Source organism: Calonectris borealis, chromosome 2 (genome assembly GCF_964195595.1).
Source record: "Calonectris borealis chromosome 2, bCalBor7.hap1.2, whole genome shotgun sequence".
In the NCBI taxonomy this organism is placed as follows: domain Eukaryota; kingdom Metazoa; phylum Chordata; class Aves; order Procellariiformes; family Procellariidae; genus Calonectris; species Calonectris borealis.
In genome coordinates this window covers 165,580,387-165,600,078 of record NC_134313.1, presented here as the reverse complement: position 1 = coordinate 165,600,078, position 19,692 = coordinate 165,580,387, and the positions used below count along the sequence as shown (strand labels likewise).

General features: G+C 52.8%; 2 protein-coding genes across 2 annotated transcripts; one reads left to right on the top strand and one right to left on the bottom strand.

The window, feature by feature from the left end:
* The first annotated feature begins 1,066 nt into the window (after window positions 1-1,066).
* LOC142078349 (solute carrier family 22 member 13-like) lies at window positions 1,067-8,766 on the top strand. The gene is made up of 10 exons (XM_075140815.1): window positions 1,067-1,438; window positions 2,496-2,599; window positions 2,947-3,101; window positions 3,621-3,789; window positions 4,835-4,955; window positions 5,563-5,657; window positions 5,978-6,192; window positions 6,677-6,785; window positions 6,936-7,146; window positions 7,658-8,766. Exons 1-10 carry the CDS (start codon window positions 1,067-1,069, stop codon window positions 7,751-7,753), a joined length of 1,647 nt encoding a protein of 548 aa, XP_074996916.1. The 3' UTR covers window positions 7,754-8,766.
* A 4,057-nt stretch (window positions 8,767-12,823) lies between these two features.
* Window positions 12,824-19,110, bottom strand: LOC142078413 (solute carrier family 22 member 13-like). The gene is made up of 10 exons (XM_075140876.1): window positions 18,721-19,110; window positions 17,412-17,515; window positions 16,459-16,613; window positions 16,173-16,341; window positions 15,702-15,822; window positions 15,000-15,094; window positions 14,290-14,504; window positions 13,402-13,510; window positions 13,037-13,246; window positions 12,824-12,920 (listed from the first exon to the last, which is right to left on the bottom strand). The coding sequence occupies exons 1-10, from the start codon at window positions 19,090-19,092 to the stop codon at window positions 12,824-12,826; spliced, it is 1,647 nt and encodes a 548-aa protein (XP_074996977.1). The 5' UTR covers window positions 19,093-19,110.
* Between the last annotated feature and the right edge of the window lie 582 nt (window positions 19,111-19,692).

Genomic DNA, 19,692 nt, shown 5'->3' with positions numbered 1-19,692 from the left:
GCCTGGTTCAGTGTCTGCCTGCTTTTCTCTGTCTTTGGTGCTCCTTGCTTGTGGTTGCTGAGCTGGGCTTAACCTGAGGGCAGCATCTCTCCTCTGGCTGCCCGGAGAGCTGGTGTACCTCCAAGTTTGACCCGTGCAGGTGCTCTGGCCAAACGGGGCAGCCACGGTCTGGTTTCCATCATGCTCTTCTCACAGATCTGTGGGCAGGAGAAGGAGCATCCAAGTTGCTTTTGGGCACTTCTGGAGGCTTTGCCTTATGGACATCCCAAAGAGGCCCCAGGCAAATGCTGTTCCTACATCAGGGATGGGCTGAACAGAGTTGGTTTCATGTTGTCAATGATAATTTTAAGGCAGAAAGGCATTTGAGCTGAGATTTGCCAAACTTGCCTCAAGTGGCATTGCCTTGTGTCAGATTTCTCCCACCCCTGTATGCCTTCCCCAGGTCTTCCCTGCATATAGCCCCCACCCGCTGTGGAGTCGCCCAGAACTGGTGGGAAGGGTGGACGTCCCGTGCGTGGCTTGTTCACGTTTGCACGGGGAAGCTGCAAAAGATGAAGGAAATGGAGTCTCCTGTCGCCTGGGACCACAGCCAGCTGGCCACCCTCCCTCGTCTCCGGCTCTGCCCATCCATTAGCATCACTCCCTTTATCCCCCTGGACTTTTCCCAGCTCTGCATCACGCTGGGCTCTCTCGGCCTCTCTGAACCTTGCTTGCCCGAGCGGAACCGCTGGAGACCTCCTCAGCGGTTCAACAAATGCAGCTCCTGCAGTTGCTTTGGAGAAGAGTCTTTTCCCCTGCCGATGCCACCTGGCTCTGGCGAAGGGGGTGATCCAGGTTGCCTGAAACAGGGGTCCTCCTGCTCCAGCCACCACCGTATGCTTGTGAGATGATTAACGTATTACGTCGTGTACTTAGGGCAGGTAAACCATCAGGCATTAAGTCTATCCTGACTTTACATATTTGTGGTGGCTGCCTATGACTGCAGAGCTTATCTTAGGTTTAAACATTAATTCCAGCCCTCTGGAAAGTCTGTCCCAGCACTGTCCTGTTTCAGATGCAGCTGCCAATGTCAGGCGTCGGGGAAATTTTGAAAGCGGTTGGTGATTTTGGGCCATTTCAGAAATGGTTGGTGCTGCTCACCTTGTTTCCCTGCCTGAGCGTGGCTTTCCACCAGTTTTGCCAACTTTTTATGGTTCTGCACGTGCCACATCACTGCGACACCAGCTGGATCCGTGCCATCGGCCCCAACCTGACGGAGGAAGAGCAGCTGAACCTCACCCTGCCCCGGGACGCAGATGGAGCATACGAGCAGTGCTCCATGTACTCACCGGTGGACCGGGACCTCGGCTCCATCGTGGCGTACGGCCTGAACGCCACGGAGAAGTGCAGCAGTGGCTGGGTGTACCCCTCAGCACAACCACCGTCCCTGCTGACCGAGGTCTGTAATCGCCTTTTGAGTCGCTGGGGACGTGGAGGGGATGGGACACCCAAACGGCCACCCTGTCCTGCAGTTCAGTTGAAGCTGGTGCTGGCCATGGTGCAATTGGGCTGGGCTGATATTTACATCAGGTGTATTTTGGGGACCTTGGCTCCACCACCCAGCCCCCAGATGTGGTTCTGGAGAGGTTGCAGGCAAGCAGGCTGTGATATAGATGTCATCAGGGCCAGTGGAGATATTAATCACTCCTGGTGGGACCTTTTGGGTGTCCCTGCCCCAGTTGCCCCTCTGCAGACTGCGGGTAACTTTCCAACTTGTCCCTGTGTACAGCTTTGTGCTTCGGACACCCTGGCCGGGGGAAGGAGGCAGGGCTCAGCGCTTGGTTTCTCCTCCCATGCATGGTGGGGAACTTGTCAAGGCGAGCGGCTGTGGGGTGTCTGCCTCGAGGTCTCAGCGTGGAGACTCCAGCTCAGGGTTGTTGCAAACAGCCGGAGTTCCTCACTGCTCCTCGCTCTGTGTGGAAGTACCAGGCTTGATGAGGAGAAAAGAGCTTGCAAAGCCACACGTGACAGTCACCAGCAGCTTCAGCAACACCAACAGTGCTCCAGTGAGCAGTGCTAAACTTCTTTCAGTGCTTTCTGACCTCTCTGTATTTCCTATACATGCTCTTCCTTATGTGACTCTTTCTACAGATGCCCTCTGAATGCTGGCAGTTGCAGAACATCTCTTTAACGCTGGGAATCAGAGTTGCACTCATCCTTTTTCCTTTGGGAGGGGAGGCAGACTAGGAGAAGCAAAGTGCTGGGACTTCTGTCCCAAGTCCCATTTTAAGCAAAACTTGCCAACCAGAAGGTTCCCCTGGGGGTACCTGGGCTGGAGGGGAGTCTGGCAGGCCCCAGTGTTTGGGAGAGGGGGCACGACTGAATGCCCCATGGGCTTGTCCCACCACTGGCTTGTGTGCTATGTGCGCACCATGGAGACTCACATCCTTGGAGGTGGGAGCAAAAAGCAGCTGGAGTCTGTCGAGAACAAAAGCATCTGTGTTTCCTTCCTCCAGTTTGACCTGGTGTGCGACAGGAAGGACCTGAATGACATCTCCCAGTCCATCTACATGGTGGGGCTGTTCCTAGGATCCATGATCTTTGGGCCACTAAGTGACAGGTGAGGAGACACAACCACCCATCCAGGTCTGTGCAAAGCCGGCAGTCCTCAGAGAGGCACAGTGCTCCCAGCCTGGTCACTGCAGCCTGTGCATTTTGTCACTGCTCCTCACCAACAGGGACCCTGACCAAAGTCCTCAGGTCCTGTGAGGACATGGCCATAGTGGGGGTGGAACGGAGAAGGGCACAGCGTGTGCTCAGGGTGCTTCACGTGTCAACCGGGAGTCCAGTCTAAGCCTCATCACCCTCAAGAGAGGGTGATACAATCACTGTGTAACCCACTGGGCTCTTCCCCATCTCCATGAGGTCTCTCCAAATATCAACTGTGTCTTCCCTCTTCCTCCTCAGGATCGGCCGCCGGCCAGTCATTCTGATTTCCGTCTTCCTCCAGGGCTTGTTCGGTGTAGGAATTGCCTTTGTGCCCCATTTCTACGTCTACATGGCCTTCAGATGTGTCGTGGGGGCTTCGGTGTCAGGGATCACCATGACGATACTGGCCTTAGGTGGGTAGGATGCTCATGCCCTGAGGCAGACAGATGTGGCCTCTCAAGATGCAATAGGAAAGGTCTGTAAAGAAATAAAAATCATCATATACGACTTGAAAAACACAGCGGTGAGGACAGGTCTTGCAAGTTCTTTGGCACTTTGGCATCTGACCCTGAGTGAGAGCCACGGGGAGCATCTCTCCCATGCCAGTGCTCAGAAGAGGCCAAGGGGACAGCCTCCCAGTATGGGGAGAGAGCCCAGTGGCCCTGGGACATGATTGATTTGTGCCCCAGCGAGGGGCTCTGTGGATGTTGAGCTCAGGTATATCCTCTCGCAGAGGACCAGGACTCCCTGACGATAAGGAGAGGTGATGCATCTCATGAAACACCGGTGACTTGCATGTGCGACTGATGCCAGAGCTCTGACTGCCGGTCTCTCCTCACCTCCAGGAGAGCTCCTCTCCAGGGGAAACACCCTGTTTGCATGAGGGGGAATCATTTGCACGGATGACTCTGAACCTTCATCCTTCTTTTCAGGTACAGAATGGGTTGGTGTCTCCTCCCGGCCAAAGGCAGTGCTTATTTCTCACTGCTGTTTCGCCATTGGACAGATGCTTTTGGCTGGCTTGAGTTATGGTATTCGCAACTGGAGGCTGCTGGAGATTGCAGGATCTGCTCCTATATTTGCCTTTTTCTTCTACATCCAGTAAGTGGGACATGGGCAGAGCTTCTTGCAGACATGACAGCAGCTTGGGGAAGAGTGGCTGGAAAGCTGCCCAGGGGAAAAGGACCGGCTGAACATGAGCCAGAAGTGTGCCCAGGTGGCCAAGAAGGCCAACGGCATCCTGGCCTGTATCAGAACTAGTGTGGCCAGCAGGAGCAGGGAGGTGATCGTGCCCCTGTACTCGGCACTGGTGGGGCCGCACCTCGAATCCTGTGTTCAGTTTTGGGCCCCTCACTACAAGAAGGACATTGAGGTGCTGGAGCGTGTCCAGAGAAGGGCAACGAAGCTGGTGAAGGGCCTGGAGCACAAGTCTGATGAGGAGCGGCTGAGGGAACTGGGGGTGTTTAGCCTGGAGAAGAGGAGGCTGAGGGGAGACCTCATCGTGCTCTACAACTACCTGAAAGGAGGTTGTAGCGAGGTGGGTGTTGGTCTCTTCTGCCAAGTAACAAGCGATAGGACGAGAGGAAATGGCCTCAAGTTGCGCCAAGGGAGGTTTAGGCTGGACATTAGGAGAAATTTCTTTACTGAAAGAGTGGTCAGGCCTTGGAACAGGCTGCCCAGGGAAGTGGTGGAGTCACCATCCCTGGAAGTATTTAAAAGACATGTGGATGAGGCACTTAGGGACATGGTGTAGTGGGCATGGTGGTGTTGGGTTGACGGTTGGACTTGATGACCTTAGAGGTCTTTTCCAACCTTAATGATTCTGTGATTCTATGATTCTAAGTGTGAGGGGTGGCAGTGAGGAGGCAGCAGCTCGGGAGCAGGCTGGGTCTTTCCCATTATAATGCAGATGCTGGAGAGGCTTCTGCAAAGCTCAGCACATCTCCCTGGGGCACTGGAGCTCTGAGAGCAGCAGCTGCTTTGCTTCAGGTCTGCAAATGTGGCCTTTGGGGCCTAAATGTAGGGTATTTAGACCCCCTCCATCATACGGAATGCCCGTTGCTTGCTGGACGTAGTCACAAGGAGCTGGGCTATGGGGAAACTCAGCAGGTCACAGCAGCATCTCCTGATTTCATCTCCTTGGCAGGGTGCTACCAGAATCGGCTCGGTGGCTGGTGACAAAAGGCAGAATAGAAGAAGCTAAGAAGGTCCTCCAGAAGGCAGCATCCATCAACAAGCGCCCCATCCCACCAGGACTCCTTGAGCAGGTACCTGTAACGGCACGCAGAACTGCTAGCTGTCTTCAGAGACTTCCCTCTGCGCTTGGGTTTGTAGCAGCCATTGGAGCTGAGGTCATTGGATAAAGAGCTTTCCATTCCTGCTGGGGATGATTTGGGGATGGACGGTGGGTGACTCCAGCTTCAGCTGCGTTGTACAGAGACGAGGTCAGGGAAGAGGCAGAGCTTCTGCTGAGGCTCAGTCGGGGGCTTTCTGGAGTCCACCTTGGGATATGGAAAGGACCCAAATGCTTCCCTGGCTTTTCTTCTGTGAGCATTGAGGAGTGTTGAGGATGAGCACGAGGTCTCTGTTTAGTCTGTGGTTTTCCATGTACAAATGCCCAAAGGACATGCCCACCTCAAAGTCCCTGCACTGGGGAAATGGTCATGCTGAGGAACCTCTTAGTCACCAAACCTCTGCGCTGGGCACCCAGAGCACAGGCACAGGAGCCCAGCCCCACTGGGCTGCCCTCCTCCCTGAGCAGTTTGGGGTCACAAGCCTGTCCCGCTGGGGCTTTCCTTTGACTGCAGCTGGACGAGGAGCTAGCCATGGGTTTCCTTTGCCTGGTTTGACTCTTTGGCTTTCTGCATTTTGAAGTTGAAGCCTGAGACACAGACCAAGTCTGGAAGTGCTCTGGATCTCTTTCGGAAGAAGCACCTCCTGAAGGTGACTTTAATCATGTCGTGCACCTGGTAAGACATTTTCTGGTCCTCTCTTTCTGAACTTCTAGGCTCAGAATAAAAGAAGGGATTGCCAGTTAGTCATAACTGTAAATTCACCACATGGTTTTTGGGTGTTATTGATGGATATTTCTGTTTCTGGCTATTCAAGATGCTATGTGGTTTGTGGGAAAGGTTAGACCCATTCCAGCTTTGGCGGTCCCGTGGTAGTGGTCTGGTTTTACGTCCCCTTGAAAATGCTGTGGCTTGGTCAAAATGTTGTCATTGGAGATCAATATTGTATTTGCTCATGGCCGATAGATATGCTCAGTGCCACCCTGCCCGGCTTCCAGGTTTGTGAACAGCCTTGTCTACTATGGGCTGAGCCTGAACGTGACAAATTTTGGTCTGGACATCTACCTGACACAGCTTGCGTTTGGAGCAGTGGAAATCCCAGCCCGTGTTGGCTGTATCTTCATGCTGCAGTGGTTCGGGAGAAAGAAAACGCAGGCTGTTCTCCTGCTGCTGAGTGGCCTGATGTGTCTGATCATCACTGGCATCCCTGAAGGTGAACAACCTCTTCCCATCCTGAGAGGACAACCTCTGAGACAGGGAGGCACAGAGCCCCAGTGTTTTCCTTGCTGGTACAGGTCCTGTTCTCCTAACCAGGCTGACTCACATCTCTCAGGGCTTGAGCTGACCCTGGTGCCATGGCCATAAGGGACTTGGTCAACTCCCCAAGGCCCATTCTGATCAGCAAACCTTTGCCTGCTGATTGTGATAGGAGAGGGTAGAGCTGAGCTGGTAGGCCACCTATTAACAGAGTTGTCCTCTAGGAAAATTAATATGTGGGGAGGTGAGATGATGGATGCAAAGTGTGCTGAAGGTGGCCCCCAGGCCAGAGCTGCTCCTCGGTCCATGTTGAGGCATTGTTCAGAGGCGATGGCTCCCTGCAGGCAACACAGTTGTCGCCATGCTTCCCTATCCTCCATCCCCAAGCAGTGGTGGGCCCTCCCTTGTCCCACAGCGGTGGTCTCTCCTTCTCCTCTCAGACCAGCCCGTGGTGACCACTGTCCTGGCCATCATTGGCAAGTTTACCGCCTCGGCCTCCTTCTCCACCTCCTACGTCTACTCTGCAGAGCTCTTCCCCACGGTCATCAGGTGAGGTCTCCCCATGCATCGGGGCTTCCCTCTGCCATGGCTGGTGGCAGTGGTGGGGCAAAAACCCGGTGGTGCCCATGGCTGCACTTGGTCCCATGGTGGGGGGGGCCAAGCCCTGCCTGTGCCTCCCACTGCCCCTCGCTCCCCCAGGCAGACCGGCGTGGGGCTGTGCTCGATGTCGGCGCGGGTGGCGGGGATCATGGCCCCGTTGATCCGTCTCCTGGGCCAGTACCACCACGCCATCCCCATGGCCATCTTTGGGAGTGCGCCCGTGGTGGGGGGGCTGCTCTGCGTCTTGCTGCCTGAGACCCGCGGCACCGACCTGGCAGACGACACGGTGGGCAGCCGCCCCCGAGCTGAGGTGGGTGCCCGGTGGTGCCCGTGCTGTCTCTTGGGCAGGGACATGGGGTGCCAATGCTGCGGGACGCCGTTGGCATTTCATGGGCTGGGGGTTTCTTCGAGGGCTTACAGTGGTGGGAGGGCAGGGAGTGGGGCTGCCCCACTGCAGAGGGAGGGGAGGGGGCCCCATAACCCTGCCCATGGTGGTCATCCCTTCGTTCCTGTCCTTGGAACGGAAGGACTCCAGGAGCGGCCAGCACTTCGCTTGGCTCCCCACCTGTCCTCCACCAGGGAAGGGCTGGTGCCTTGTAGGCATGTCCTCTGGCTTTCAGCCTTGCGTAGCTCCCAGCACCCCGTAGCCCATGGGAGAGGGTAGAACTGCACCCCAATACTTTTGTTGGGAGAATGGTGTCCGTGAGGGTCCAGAGAGCGGGTGGGAAGCCAGGTTGCTAAAGGCTGCGTGTCTCCCAGAAGGCTGCCATCAGCTCATAAGGGGTCTTTCTTTGCTTTTAAACTCTTTTCCCTTTCATCAGGTCTGTGAAAATGCCAACAGCAGCTCTGAAAATGGACACGTGAAAGGAAAAGATGGTGGCCAAGACAATGAGTACACAAGGACCACTCAATTCTAGCTGGGCCTGCAAGCAGCTGCAGCTAAAGGCAACCTAGTGCTGTGCCGGCACTGAGGACAGGCAGGGTCTGCATTTGCAGGACACCACCACCTCTCAAGCAGTCACTGCCAATTCTTGTTTTTCCTTTTCTTTTTTGCCTTCTTGTATCTCCCTCTATAGCTTGTCCTCAGGCACTGCATGCAGTCTCTGGTGTTCAACAGTGCTCTCGCTGGAGAAAATCTGATGCTTTTCATTTAAAGAAAAAAAAAAAAGAAATCAGAAACCAGGACGGAGGCAACATTTGCTCTTCCTTTTTCCTGTCCCATCTCCAGGAACATGAGCCTGTAAACTTTGTCCAAGTGAGACACCTGCTAGAGCATTGAATAGATTTGCAACAGAGTACTGTGCCCACTAAGGAGAAAGCCAGAGCAGATGCAGCACTGAAAACAATCTCACACTTGCAAGAAGGAGTGATTTCTCTTGACTGTCTAGCATGATCTTCTCACCCTCTCTCGAAAACATTCCTTTTTTTTTTTTTTATATTTGAGACACTTAGCTGAGAAAAAAAAGATGCAATGGAAGAAACAGCAAGCAGTGAGCAAGGATGTCTAACAGGCAGCAGAATTTTCGTCTTAGTGTTGGTGGCTTTGAATTAAAGCATGTCATGATGCTTTGTGCATGGAAAATTGTGCTGTCGTGCTGTGGTGTAGGACCACATTAATTTGTCTGTTCCAGGAAACTGAGAGACGTTGTGGCAGTCGGTCTCTTAGAAGAAAGTGCAAACCTTTCTGGGGACTATCAGGTCTATTCTACTCTGTGCTAGTTTATTCCTTCTTGCTGTATCCATTTCTGCCTTTAAACGGTTTAGGACCACTTTTGCCTTATACTATGAATAAAAAACCACGTGCTTTTCCTGTGCTTCCCCTTCTCTTATCTCCTGTTCCTCAAGAGGACTTTCTTTTACCACTGGCTTGGTACAGATGAAGCCCAGAAGTTATACAGTGGTGGTGTTCCAGCTTCATCTGTATAGCTCTGTGTATTTTCTGGTAGTGTCAAGAAGCTTTTAAAGCAGACTTGATTTCTTCTCCCTGTTGTCATGCCTGCATGTTTTCCATGGACCAAAGTACCCCACGGATATGCAGTTTGATGAAGACAGAGTTTTGGATAAAATCAGTGACATGCGACATTGCCCCACAGGAGGGGCTGCCTGTGGTGTCATCTTCTCTCTGGCACTGCTTTTCAAAGGATTTGCTGTGGTGCTACTCTTCAGTGGCCTCGAATACAGAGGAGCTTGGTCCTTTGCCCGCGGGCACTCTTTCCTTGGCAAAGGCTGGGGGCTGCCTCCTTCAGGCTTTTATGGAAAATAAGGTGTTGATGGTAAAGGCTGAGGGAAGACCTTGGAGCAAAATGCACAGTTATTGAGTGAACCAGGGCTCCTTTTGGGAATTTTGCTCTGAGACGCTCTGTTTTAGCTCACTTCATAAATAAAGGTATCCAAGCACATCTGATGCACTTCTGCTTCCATCTCATTCGTGCCTCCAGTGGGCTGAAAATCCATTTCATCTGCTCTTCTCTAGACCACTGCACCTGGTTAGTTTGAAGACCACTGGATGGTGCACTTTTGGCTGAAGAGCACCTGAATAGCTTGACTCATGATGTTTTGCCCAGCTCAGCAGAAATGGGAGGATGTCCAAGGGTTTTGCTGTGCCTTAATGACCACTGCTACCTGGTCCACACCTCTATTTACTGTAATAAATAAAGCTCACAGTACAGAGTCGAGCTAGGTGTGGTGGAACAGCATGTGAGAAGGCAAACACACCTTTGCATGCATACAATGGGATGTTTTGGGCTCTCATCATGATGAGGTTATGGGTAAAGGGTAAAAAGCGCCTCAGGTGACCTGAAGGGATAACTAAGGGAAAGAGGATGATCCCATAGCCAAGGGGAGGGAGCCAAAAGGCTGAAGAAAGGTGAGGACAAAATGGGCTAGCAAGGTTTAGCTGGGAAGAGCAGATGCAAGACCTTAGTAGAGTGGCTTACCAAGCCACGACTGGAGGGCGAGTTGTGGGAAGATGCTGAAGGTGGCAGTGGTGAGCAAATGCCAGGGAAACTGTGAAGGGTTTGGTAAGGCATATCAATTAATGTCCAAGCCTCCTTCAGGCCCTCCTATATCAGACATGGGAATGAGGCCCTGCTCCTGTGCTTACACCCTCACTTGCGCCTGTCTGTGTTCAGGTCAGAACCTCTTGACCTCCATTTCCTCTTTGGAGGAGACCCAGGTTCACGTATCGGAACCTCCCCACTGCCGAGGAAGCTGGTCAGGCAGGGCCAGAGGTATCTAAGGTGTGGAGGAGCAGCAGAGCCTGGCCTGGCCCTGTTCCCTGAGGTGAGGTGAGGAGCTATGGGGCGAAGCAGCTCCTGGTGCCAGAGGAGCCCCATAGGGACCACTGAGACAATCAGCGCATCCTTGGTGTCAGTGACACCAACAAACTATGCTTCAACCCTGGCTCCTGGCTGTGGGGCAGAGGTGTCGGGATCCTGGACCTTGCCCTTTGGCTAGAGGACATTGTCCTCTCCTTCCTCCTGACCCCATGCTGGGAAGGCCCCAGGTCCACGACCAGAGCAAACCTTGCAGAAAGGGACCCAGCAGGGAATGGCTGAGGAGATAATGAGAAGCAGCATTAATGCTGCTCTCGTGACTCTGTGCAAAGAGTCAGTGCCAAAGCCCAGACCCTGCAAATGCCCTGCCCCATCTCCAACCACGGCCAGGTCCCATGTGACACTGGGGAGATTTTGTGCACCAAAGCCAAAGCATAAAATGAATGACCTCCAGGCATGTCTGGCCCGGACTTGGGACACCCCAGCCTTCAAAACACCGTTTACTACAGCACAAAGCAATCGGAAACAAAAGGATGCTACAAACTTGAGTGACCAGCTGCCTTCGTCGACCAAGACTAGTCCTGTGGTTTGAGGGGATAGCTTCATGAAAGGGTGCCAAATACATTCTCTGCTTGCAAATAAGTAGTGCAGGAGAGGAGGCCACCCTTCTCTTTTTTTTTGCGTGACACTAGATGACACTAAAATGTTGTGGCTGAGCTGGCAGCAGCCAACCAAGGTCACTGTTAAAGGCTGACCATGACTGGGGAAAGCTGTCCAGATGCCCACTCAGTTTAACTGACACTGAATTGCAGCGTACACCACACAATTCAGGAAAATTCCACAGCTGCTGGTAGAGAAAATAAATATAGATTGTTCATCGGAAGACTTAGAAATAAAAAAAAGCCCTAATTGAACTCAGTCGTTCTGCTTTAACACTCTGTTTCTGCATTGTTTGTGGCTGATGGAAACCAAACACGTTTCCATCTGCGAGTTAAATTACAGACTTACAATTTCTGTGTAGAAAACACTCCAGAGCCAATAGCAGTTACAAAGGCCAACTGTGAAACAGTAGGAAGAAGAAAAAAAAAATCAACACCATTTATTATTCACATATTGCATTACAAGTGTCTCTTATCAAACTCAGAGTATAATTTATATTATTCATGTAGAAACTCAAATTCAACACCACATAGAAATAAAAGCTAAATACGTGTGTGACAGGGTTTCAGTGACATCCTGATCAAACGTCGAGGCTTGGACTGACGAGAAGACTGACGACCCTTTACTCTTTGCTGGGTAAAAAACTGACTGGACGGCCAAGCCCAGAGAGTTGTGGTCAACGGAGTTAAATCCAGTTGGCGGCCGGTCACGAGCGGTGTTCCCCAGGGCTCAGTACTGGGCCCGGTCCTGTTCAATATCTTTATCAATGATCTGGACGAGGGGATCGAGTGCTCCCTCAGTAAGTTTGCAGACGACACCAAGCTGGGTGGGAGTGTTGATCTGCTGGAGGGCAGGAAGGCTCTGCAGAGGGACCTGGACAGGCTGGATCGATGGGCCGAGGCCAACTGTATGAGGTTCAACAAGGCCAAGTGCCGGGTCCTGCACTTCGGCCACAACAACCCCAGGCAACGCTACAGGCTTGGGGAAGAGTGGCTGGAAAGCTGCCCAGAGGAAAAGGACCTGGGGGTGCTGATTGACAGCCGGCTGAACATGAGCCGGCAGTGTGCCCAGGTGGCCAAGGCGGCCAACGGCATCCTGGCCTGTATCAGAACTAGTGTGGCCAGCAGGAGCAGGGAGGTGATCGTGCCCCTGTACTCGGCACTGGTGAGGCCGCACCTCGAATACTGTGTTCAGTTTTGGGCCCCTCACTACAAGAAGGACATGGAGGTGCTGGAGCGTGTCCAGAGAAGGGCAACGAAGCTGGTGAAGGGCCTGGAGCACAAGTCTGATGAGGAGCGGCTGAGGGAACTGGGGTTGTTTAGCCTGGAGAAGAGGAGGCTGAGGGGAGACCTCATCGCGCTCTACAACTGCCTGAAAGGAGGTTGTAGCGAGGTGGGTGTTGGTCTCTTCTGCCAAGTAACAAGTGATAGGACGAGAGGAAATGGCCTCAAGTTGTGCCAAGGGAGGTTTAGATTGAACATTAGGAGAAATTTCTTTACTGAAAGAGTGGTCAGGCCTTGGAACAGGTTGCCCAGGGAAGTGGTTGAGTCACCATCCCTGGAGGTATTTAAAAGACGTGTAGATGAGGCCCTTAGGGACATGGTTTAGTGGACATGGTGTGTTGGGTTGACGGTTGGACACGATGATCTTAGAGGTCTTTTCCAACCTTAATGATTCTATGATTCTATGATTCTATGACCCAAGCAATTAGTGCAGGAGGGACAGAGCCCGGCGCTCGCTTGCCCAGTACTACCACTCAACTGGCGATTCTTTATTGCTGTAAAACACGACAGGGATGGTTCCACGGGTACCAGTTTGCAAAGGACTGGGAAACACGTCGGGAGGACTCGCGCAGCCAGGCATAACAGACCGGGTTTCAGGAACAGTTTGAAGTGCATCTTTTCCAAACGCAGAGTGACACAGATCTCCTCTCCCTCTGACTACGAATATTTTGTTGATCATCTGAAAGACCAGTTTCCAGACCGCAATGCCTCATTGGTCTGCTTCAAGAAAGATTGGATCAGACTAGACCGTTAGTATATATCTGTCCATTCATAACTTGCTCTCCGAGCGTTTGTAGACGTCCTTCTCCAAGTCTGCTCCATCCCCTGTGGTGTCTTTCTTGGACAAAATTTCTGGTCCCCTGCTGCTGAAGACGAGAAGGAAAGAGGAAAAGATGATACTATTTCCATCTTGGTTTCTGATATATTTCTCTTTGCCTCTCTGAATTTTTTTTACCAGAAATTCAGAGCTCCAGGTACCCACCTCTGCTCGGGGGCAGCCGCCCCTGTGTCGTCCGCCAGGTCGGTGTCGCGGGTCTCAGGCAGCAAGATGCAGAGCAGCCCCCCCACCACGGGGGCACTCCCGAAGATGGCCATGGGGATGGCGTGGTGGTACTGGCCCAGGAGGCCGATCAACGGGGCCATGATCCCTGCCACCCGCGCTGACATCGAGCACAGCCCCACGCCGGTCTGCCTGGGGGAGCGAGGGGCAGTGGGAGGTATAGACAGGGTTCAGCATCCCCTGGGCTGCCGTGGAACCAAGTGCAGCCATGGGCACCACCGGGTTTTTGCCCCACCACTGCCACCAGCCATGGCAGAGGGAAGCCCCGATACATGGGGAGACCTCACCTGACAACCGTGGGGAAGAGCTCTGCAGAGTAGACATAGGAGGTGGAGAAGGAAGCCGTGGCTGTAAACTTGCCAATGATGGCCAGGACGGTGGTCACCACAGGCTGGTCTGAGGAGAGGAGGAGAGACCGCTGCTGTGACCTCCAAGGAGAAGGTTCGGTTGGGACCAAAGGTCTCTGCAGTGGGATTTTTTGACACAGGCCTTTCTAATGAACTTACCAAGCAAATCTACCACCTAACCCATTGGAAATCATTCCTAGTGCACCCTTTCCTGGAAAATACACTCCGGACAACCGGCAAAGAGAACCCAGATTCCTCCTGAGGCCTTGGGCATTTCTTAAATCTGCAGTTGGAGTGAACCACTGAGCCACCGCGGGTCTTCGGGTTGGAAATATCACGTCCAGGAGCTCGGAAGCATCGTGCAGCCCCTCTCTTTCCTTCAGCCTTACTCGCAGCACTGACACCGCAGCAGGAGTGAGGGTACGGACTGCGGCAATGGGTGGGCAGAAACAGGTAAAGGGGGGGGCATTCGCTTTTCCTGTTCATCTAAAGAAGGGAGACACGGCGGCTTTTAAAACACCTCTTCTGCTACACGTTTCTGAGAGGAGGTGGTGGTGTACAGTAGGTGGGGTGTAATGGACACTGCCTGCCAAGGGCCAGGAGCTGTGGAAGGACCAGGCACAGCTCTGAAGGAGAAGAAAGTCATGCGGAGAGGAAGGCGGCACGTTGGGAGCGCAGCCCCTCGGGCCGTGGCGCTCGAGGCAGCTCAGCCCCCGGGAGCGAGTCCGGGTCTGCAGCCTGCCGGGCTGGGAGGGTGGACCTGAACCAGGATAGAGCTGGCCGGGGCTCTGCCCGGCTCTGCTCTCGGCTTGGGAAGAGGTTGTTCACCTTCAGGGATGCCAGTGATGGTGAGACAAATCAGGCCAGAGAGCAGCAGGACAACGGCCTGGGTTTTCTTCCTCCCAAACCACTGCAACAGGAAAATGCAGCAAAATTGAGCAGGTAACTCCACCACCCCAAAGGCAAGCTGCGTCAGGTAGATGTCCAGACCGAAGCTTGTCACGTTCAGACTGAGCCCGTAGTAGACAAGGCTGTCTGCAAACCTGAAATTCAAGTAAAGTGGAATAGAACATGTAACCAGATGGATTTTCCAGGGGTTTATCCTTAAAAATTAGGGTGGTTAGACCACACACAAGTTATTTAAGCTGCCAGCAATCTCTGTTTTGCTTCTAGTCACCACCTGTGACAATTCTGTGGGATGTAGTTACAGGAGATAAAGAAGTATGAATCCCCATATGGTCAGCAACATTTAGACTGCACCTAGAATTTCTAGGAGGGCACAAAACTATCCCCCACCCCATGGAATTACTCCAGCCTTTCTCACAAAACCCACAGCATCTTGAATCATCAGCTTCTCCCCATGCCCAGACAAGGTAGATCTGGTCCAGTATGGGGAGACAGAAAGATAGCAGATGAACACATAGACATAAACGTGACCCCAAAAATCACATGAAGTGAATTTACAGTTCTTGTCAACCATCAATCTCTTCTTTTCTTTACTTAGAAGTTTGGAAAGAGAGGACCGGGGAATGTCTTACCAGGCGCACGACATGATTAAAGTCACCTTCAGGAGGTGCTTCTTCCGAAAGAGATCCAGAGCACTTCCAGACTTGGTCTGTGTCTCAGGCTTCAACTTCAAAATGCAGAAAGCCAAAGAGTCAAACCAGGCAAAGGAAACCCATGGCTAGCTCCTCGTCCAGCTGCAGTCAAAGGAAAGCCCCAGCGGGACAGGCTTGTGACCCCAAACTGCTCAGGGAGGAGGGCAGCCCAGTGGGGCTGGGCTCCTGTGCCCGTGCTCTGGGTGCCCAGCGCAGAGGTTTGGTGACTAAGAGGTTCCTCAGCATGACCATTTCCCCAGTGCAGGGACTTTGAGGTGGGCATGTCCTTTGGGCATTTGTACATGGAAAACCACAGACTAAACAGAGACCTCGTGCTCATCCTCAACACTCCTCAATGCTCACAGAAGAAAAGCCAGGGAAGCATTTGGGTCCTTTCCATATCCCAAGGTGGACTCCAGAAAGCCCCCGACTGAGCCTCAGCAGAAGCTCTGCCTCTTCCCTGACCTCGTCTCTGTACAACGCAGCTGAAGCTGGAGTCACCCACCGTCCATCCCCAAATCATCCCCAGCAGGAATGGAAAGCTCTTTATCCAATGACCTCAGCTCCAATGGCTGCTACAAACCCAAGCGCAGAGGGAAGTCTCTGAAGACAGCTAGCAGTTCTGCGTGCCTTTACAGGTACCTGCTCAAGGAGTCCTGGTGGGATGGGGCGCTTGTTGATGGATGCTGCCTTCTGGAGGACCTTCTTAGCTTCTTCTATTCTGCCTTTTGTCACCAGCCACCGAGCCGATTCTGGTAGCACCCTGCCGAGGAGATGAAATCAGGAGATGCTGCTGTGGCCTGCTGAGTTTTCCCACAGCCCAGCTCCTTGTGACTACGTCCAGCAAGCAACGGGCATTCTGTAAGACGGAGGGGGTCTAAATACCCTACATTTAGGCCCCAAAGGCCACATTTGCAGACCTGAAGCAAAGCAGCTGCTGCTCTCAGAGCTCCAGTGCCCCAGGGAGATGTGCTGAGCTTTGCAGAAGCCTCTCCAGCATCTGCATTATAATGGGAAAGACCCAGCCTGCTCCCGAGCTGCTGCCTCCTCACTGCCACCCCTCACACTTGCTGCTGTCATGTCTGCAAGAAGCTCTGCCCTGCTCCTGCTTACCAGATGTAGAAGAAAAGGGCAAATACAGGAGCAGATCCTGCAATTTCCAGCAGCCTCCAGTTGCGAATACCATAACTCAAGCCAGCCAAAAGCATCTGTCCGATGGAGAAAAAGCAGTGAGAAATAAGCACTGCCTTTGGCCGGGAGGAGACACCAACCCATTCTGCAGCTGGGAAGAAGAATAAAGGTTCAGGGTCACCCTTTTCAAAACATGCAGGACTGTCTTTTTTTATGGCATCTTGTGAGGCCACATCTGTCTGCCTCAGGGCATGAGCATCCTACTTACCCAAGGCCAAGGACATAATCAGAATTCCTGACACCGAAGCCCCCACAACACATCTGAAGGCCATGTATACGTAGAAATGGGGCACAAAGGCAATTCCTACACCAAACAAGCCCTGGAGGAGGTTGGAGATCAGAAAGACTGGCCGACGGCCTATCCTGTGGAGGAAGAAGGAAAACACAGTTGGTATGTGGAGAGACCCCATGGGGATGGGGAAGAGCCCAGGTGGAATACAAAATGATCTGAGAAACATTCACACCAGAGGAGATTTGACACCCATGTGAACAAAGCTCCTCCATAAGACTCAAGAAGTAACCGGCAGGAAAAGCAGCATCTCCACTTTTGATTCGTCACGGTGCTATCAAAGGCAAAAGGAGATGCTTCTAAAGGAACCAGCCCTTGAAGGGCCCCCATATCCCCTCTCTCGAGAGCAGTGAGGATCAGACTGAAATGGACTGTAGTGCTGGTTCCCCTGTGAGGCACCCTGTACACATGCTGTGCCCTTCTCCCTTCCATGTCCTCTGTGTGGCCGTGTCCTCTAGGGAGCTGAGGACTTTGGTCTGGGTCACCATGAGCTGAGCAGAGCCACAGGAAGGAGAGACACACGGTCTGGTTAACACAGCTGAAGGTGGGTCCAACTCTATGCCCAAATGTAGGTTTCTTGGCTTTCTGGAGACACCCTTGGGTAGCTGAGAGACCAGCTGGGGCTAGATCTGTGATTCCTGAAGGACCCCTCCATAAGGCTGTGTCTGCCTTGCTCTCTTTTCAACCCTCAGACATCTACAGACATGTCAGGTGGCCCCAGATGCCCTTGCTCAGGCAAGGAGATTGAGTCCCGTGGAGGGAGTATTTCAAGCTCAGTGCAGAGTATTTCATGCTCATGCATCCTGAACTCTCAGCTGGGCTGTCTCTGGGTGCTGGACAATAACTCTGGGAAGGTGGCTGTGTTTCCTCACCTGTCACTTAGTGGCCCAAAGATCATGGCTCCTAGGAGAAGCCCCAACATGTAGATGGACTGGGAGATGTCATTCAGGTCCTTCCTGTCACACACCAGGTCAAACTAAAGGAAGGAAACACAGCTGCTTTTGCTCTTGACAGACCCCAGCTGCTTTCTGAGGGTGGGCAGCCCTTCTGGTCCATGGTGGACCCAGGAGTTGGGTGTCTGAGCTTTTGCTCCAGCCCCCGGGAGCAGAGAACCCAATCCCAAGGACACAAGCCTCCATGGTGTGCACATAGGACACAAATCAGAGGTGGGACAGGCATACGAGGTACTCAGCCTGCCTCTTCATCACGGTGCACATCTCCCCAGCTCTAGGACCTGCAGGACTCCCCTCCAGCCCAGACATCCCTGAGGGAGTCTCCTGGTTGGCAAGTTTTGCTTAAGGCGGGACCTTGGGATAAGAGTCCTAGCAGCTTGCTTCTCTGGCTGTAAAGGCAGGAAGGAGTGGAAGGGCAGGAAGGAGGAGGAGGGCAGGAAAGCAGTGTTTCCTCTGGTAAAGGAGGACTGGGAAGGGATGCAGCAGCTGCTGAGGAGCCTCTAGAGAAGCTGGCTGTGAAATGGACACAGTGTTCAGGGACCCCAAGGAGCCTTTGCAAATGCCAGAGGCTGAACTCTCTCCTCTGGTTTCAGCTCAGAGGAAAGTTACTCGTGAGAAAGTGCTGGAGCTGGGAGTGAGGAAAGGAGGGAGGGAGGGAAGAAGAAGGGAAGAATGAGGGAAGATGTGAGAGGAACAGAGGTCCAGAGAGGGAGAAGTTGGGGATGCTGACAGACAGAGCCTTTGTTCAACTGCATGGCCCATGGGATGTCTTGCTGCAGCCCTGAGGGTCCCTGAAGGCCCCAGAAATATTAATGACAAGCCCTTGGAAGGTAAAAGTCTTTCACAGAGAAGATGATGTGAGGAGAACCAGGCTGAAGAATAAGGGAAACTGTGGCAGGGAGACCCAAAAGGTCCCTCCAGACAAGATACATCATGGGTTCAAGGGCCTGGACGCTGGAAAGAGGAGGGGTGGTGGGCAAAACATGTGCTGGACTCACACCCCCACCATCTCTGCCTGTGGTCCCCTCTGGGCACCTACATCATGGTCTTCCTGCAACAACCTCCCAAGGATTACAGCTGTGAGCTGGGTGATGGAGCCAAGGTCCCTCAGTGCCTGGTGTAAATCTCAGCCTGACTGCACCATAGCTGGCATTGGCTTACCAAACTACAGGAGAGGGTGTGCCATCCCTTCCCTTCCATGTCCCCATGACAAAAGGCGATTACAGACCTCGGTCAGCAGGGACGGTGGTTGTGCTGAGGGGTACACCCAGCCACTGCTGCACTTCTCCGTGGCGTTCAGGCCGTACGCCACGATGGAGATGAGGTCCCGATCCACCGGTGAGTACATGGAGCACTGCTCGTATGCTCCATCTGCGTCCCGGGGCAGGGTGAGGTTCAGCTGCTCTTCCTCCGTCAGGTTGGGGCCGATGGCACGGATCCAGCTGGTGTTGCAGTGATGAGGCACGTCCACAACCATGAACACTTGACCAATCATTTGGAAAGGAATAAGAAGTTGTGGGAGGGAGAGGAACAGTACCAGCAATTTCTGATATAGCCCAAACTCCCCCAGAGCACTTATAAAATCTCCAAACTCAGTCATGGTGACTACCTCTATGGCCAGGCTGCGCTAGGGCACATTGCTTAAATAGGGAAATATTAATGTTTAAACTATGTAAGCACTAAACCCCTAATTAGGTGTGATAAAATGAGCACTTGTATCAGCACGTTCGTCCATTATGATGATATACTGCAGTCCTCCAGGGTGTACTTTGTCACCAACCATTTCTTCCCTGTTCTTGGGGCCAGAACAAAGGTGCCAGAGCATTGTCACTCTTGGGGACAGCGTGGGGACAGTTTGTCTTGTCCCAGCTGGAGTGTCTCCCCAGGCTTCCTGAAGGTAACTGTGCTGCAGGGCAAGCTTTTTATCTGAGACATGAAGTTGTGACTCTACAAATGAAGGCTAATTTTCCTAAGTAAGTGTGGTGAAGCGAACACAGAAGATTTGCTGTTCTCATTAATGGCTTAATGAATATATGGGCCATCCTGGAGACTATAGGAAAGAGAAGCAGAAAAGCACTTCTCCTCTAGACCAGGAAATACGGCTGGTAGTCAAGTAGACTTCGTCTTGACAGCTGTGTCCCAAGTCGTCGGTTTTCATTTGCCCCATGTAGAAACGCTGGTTAGTCATAAAACTAGATCT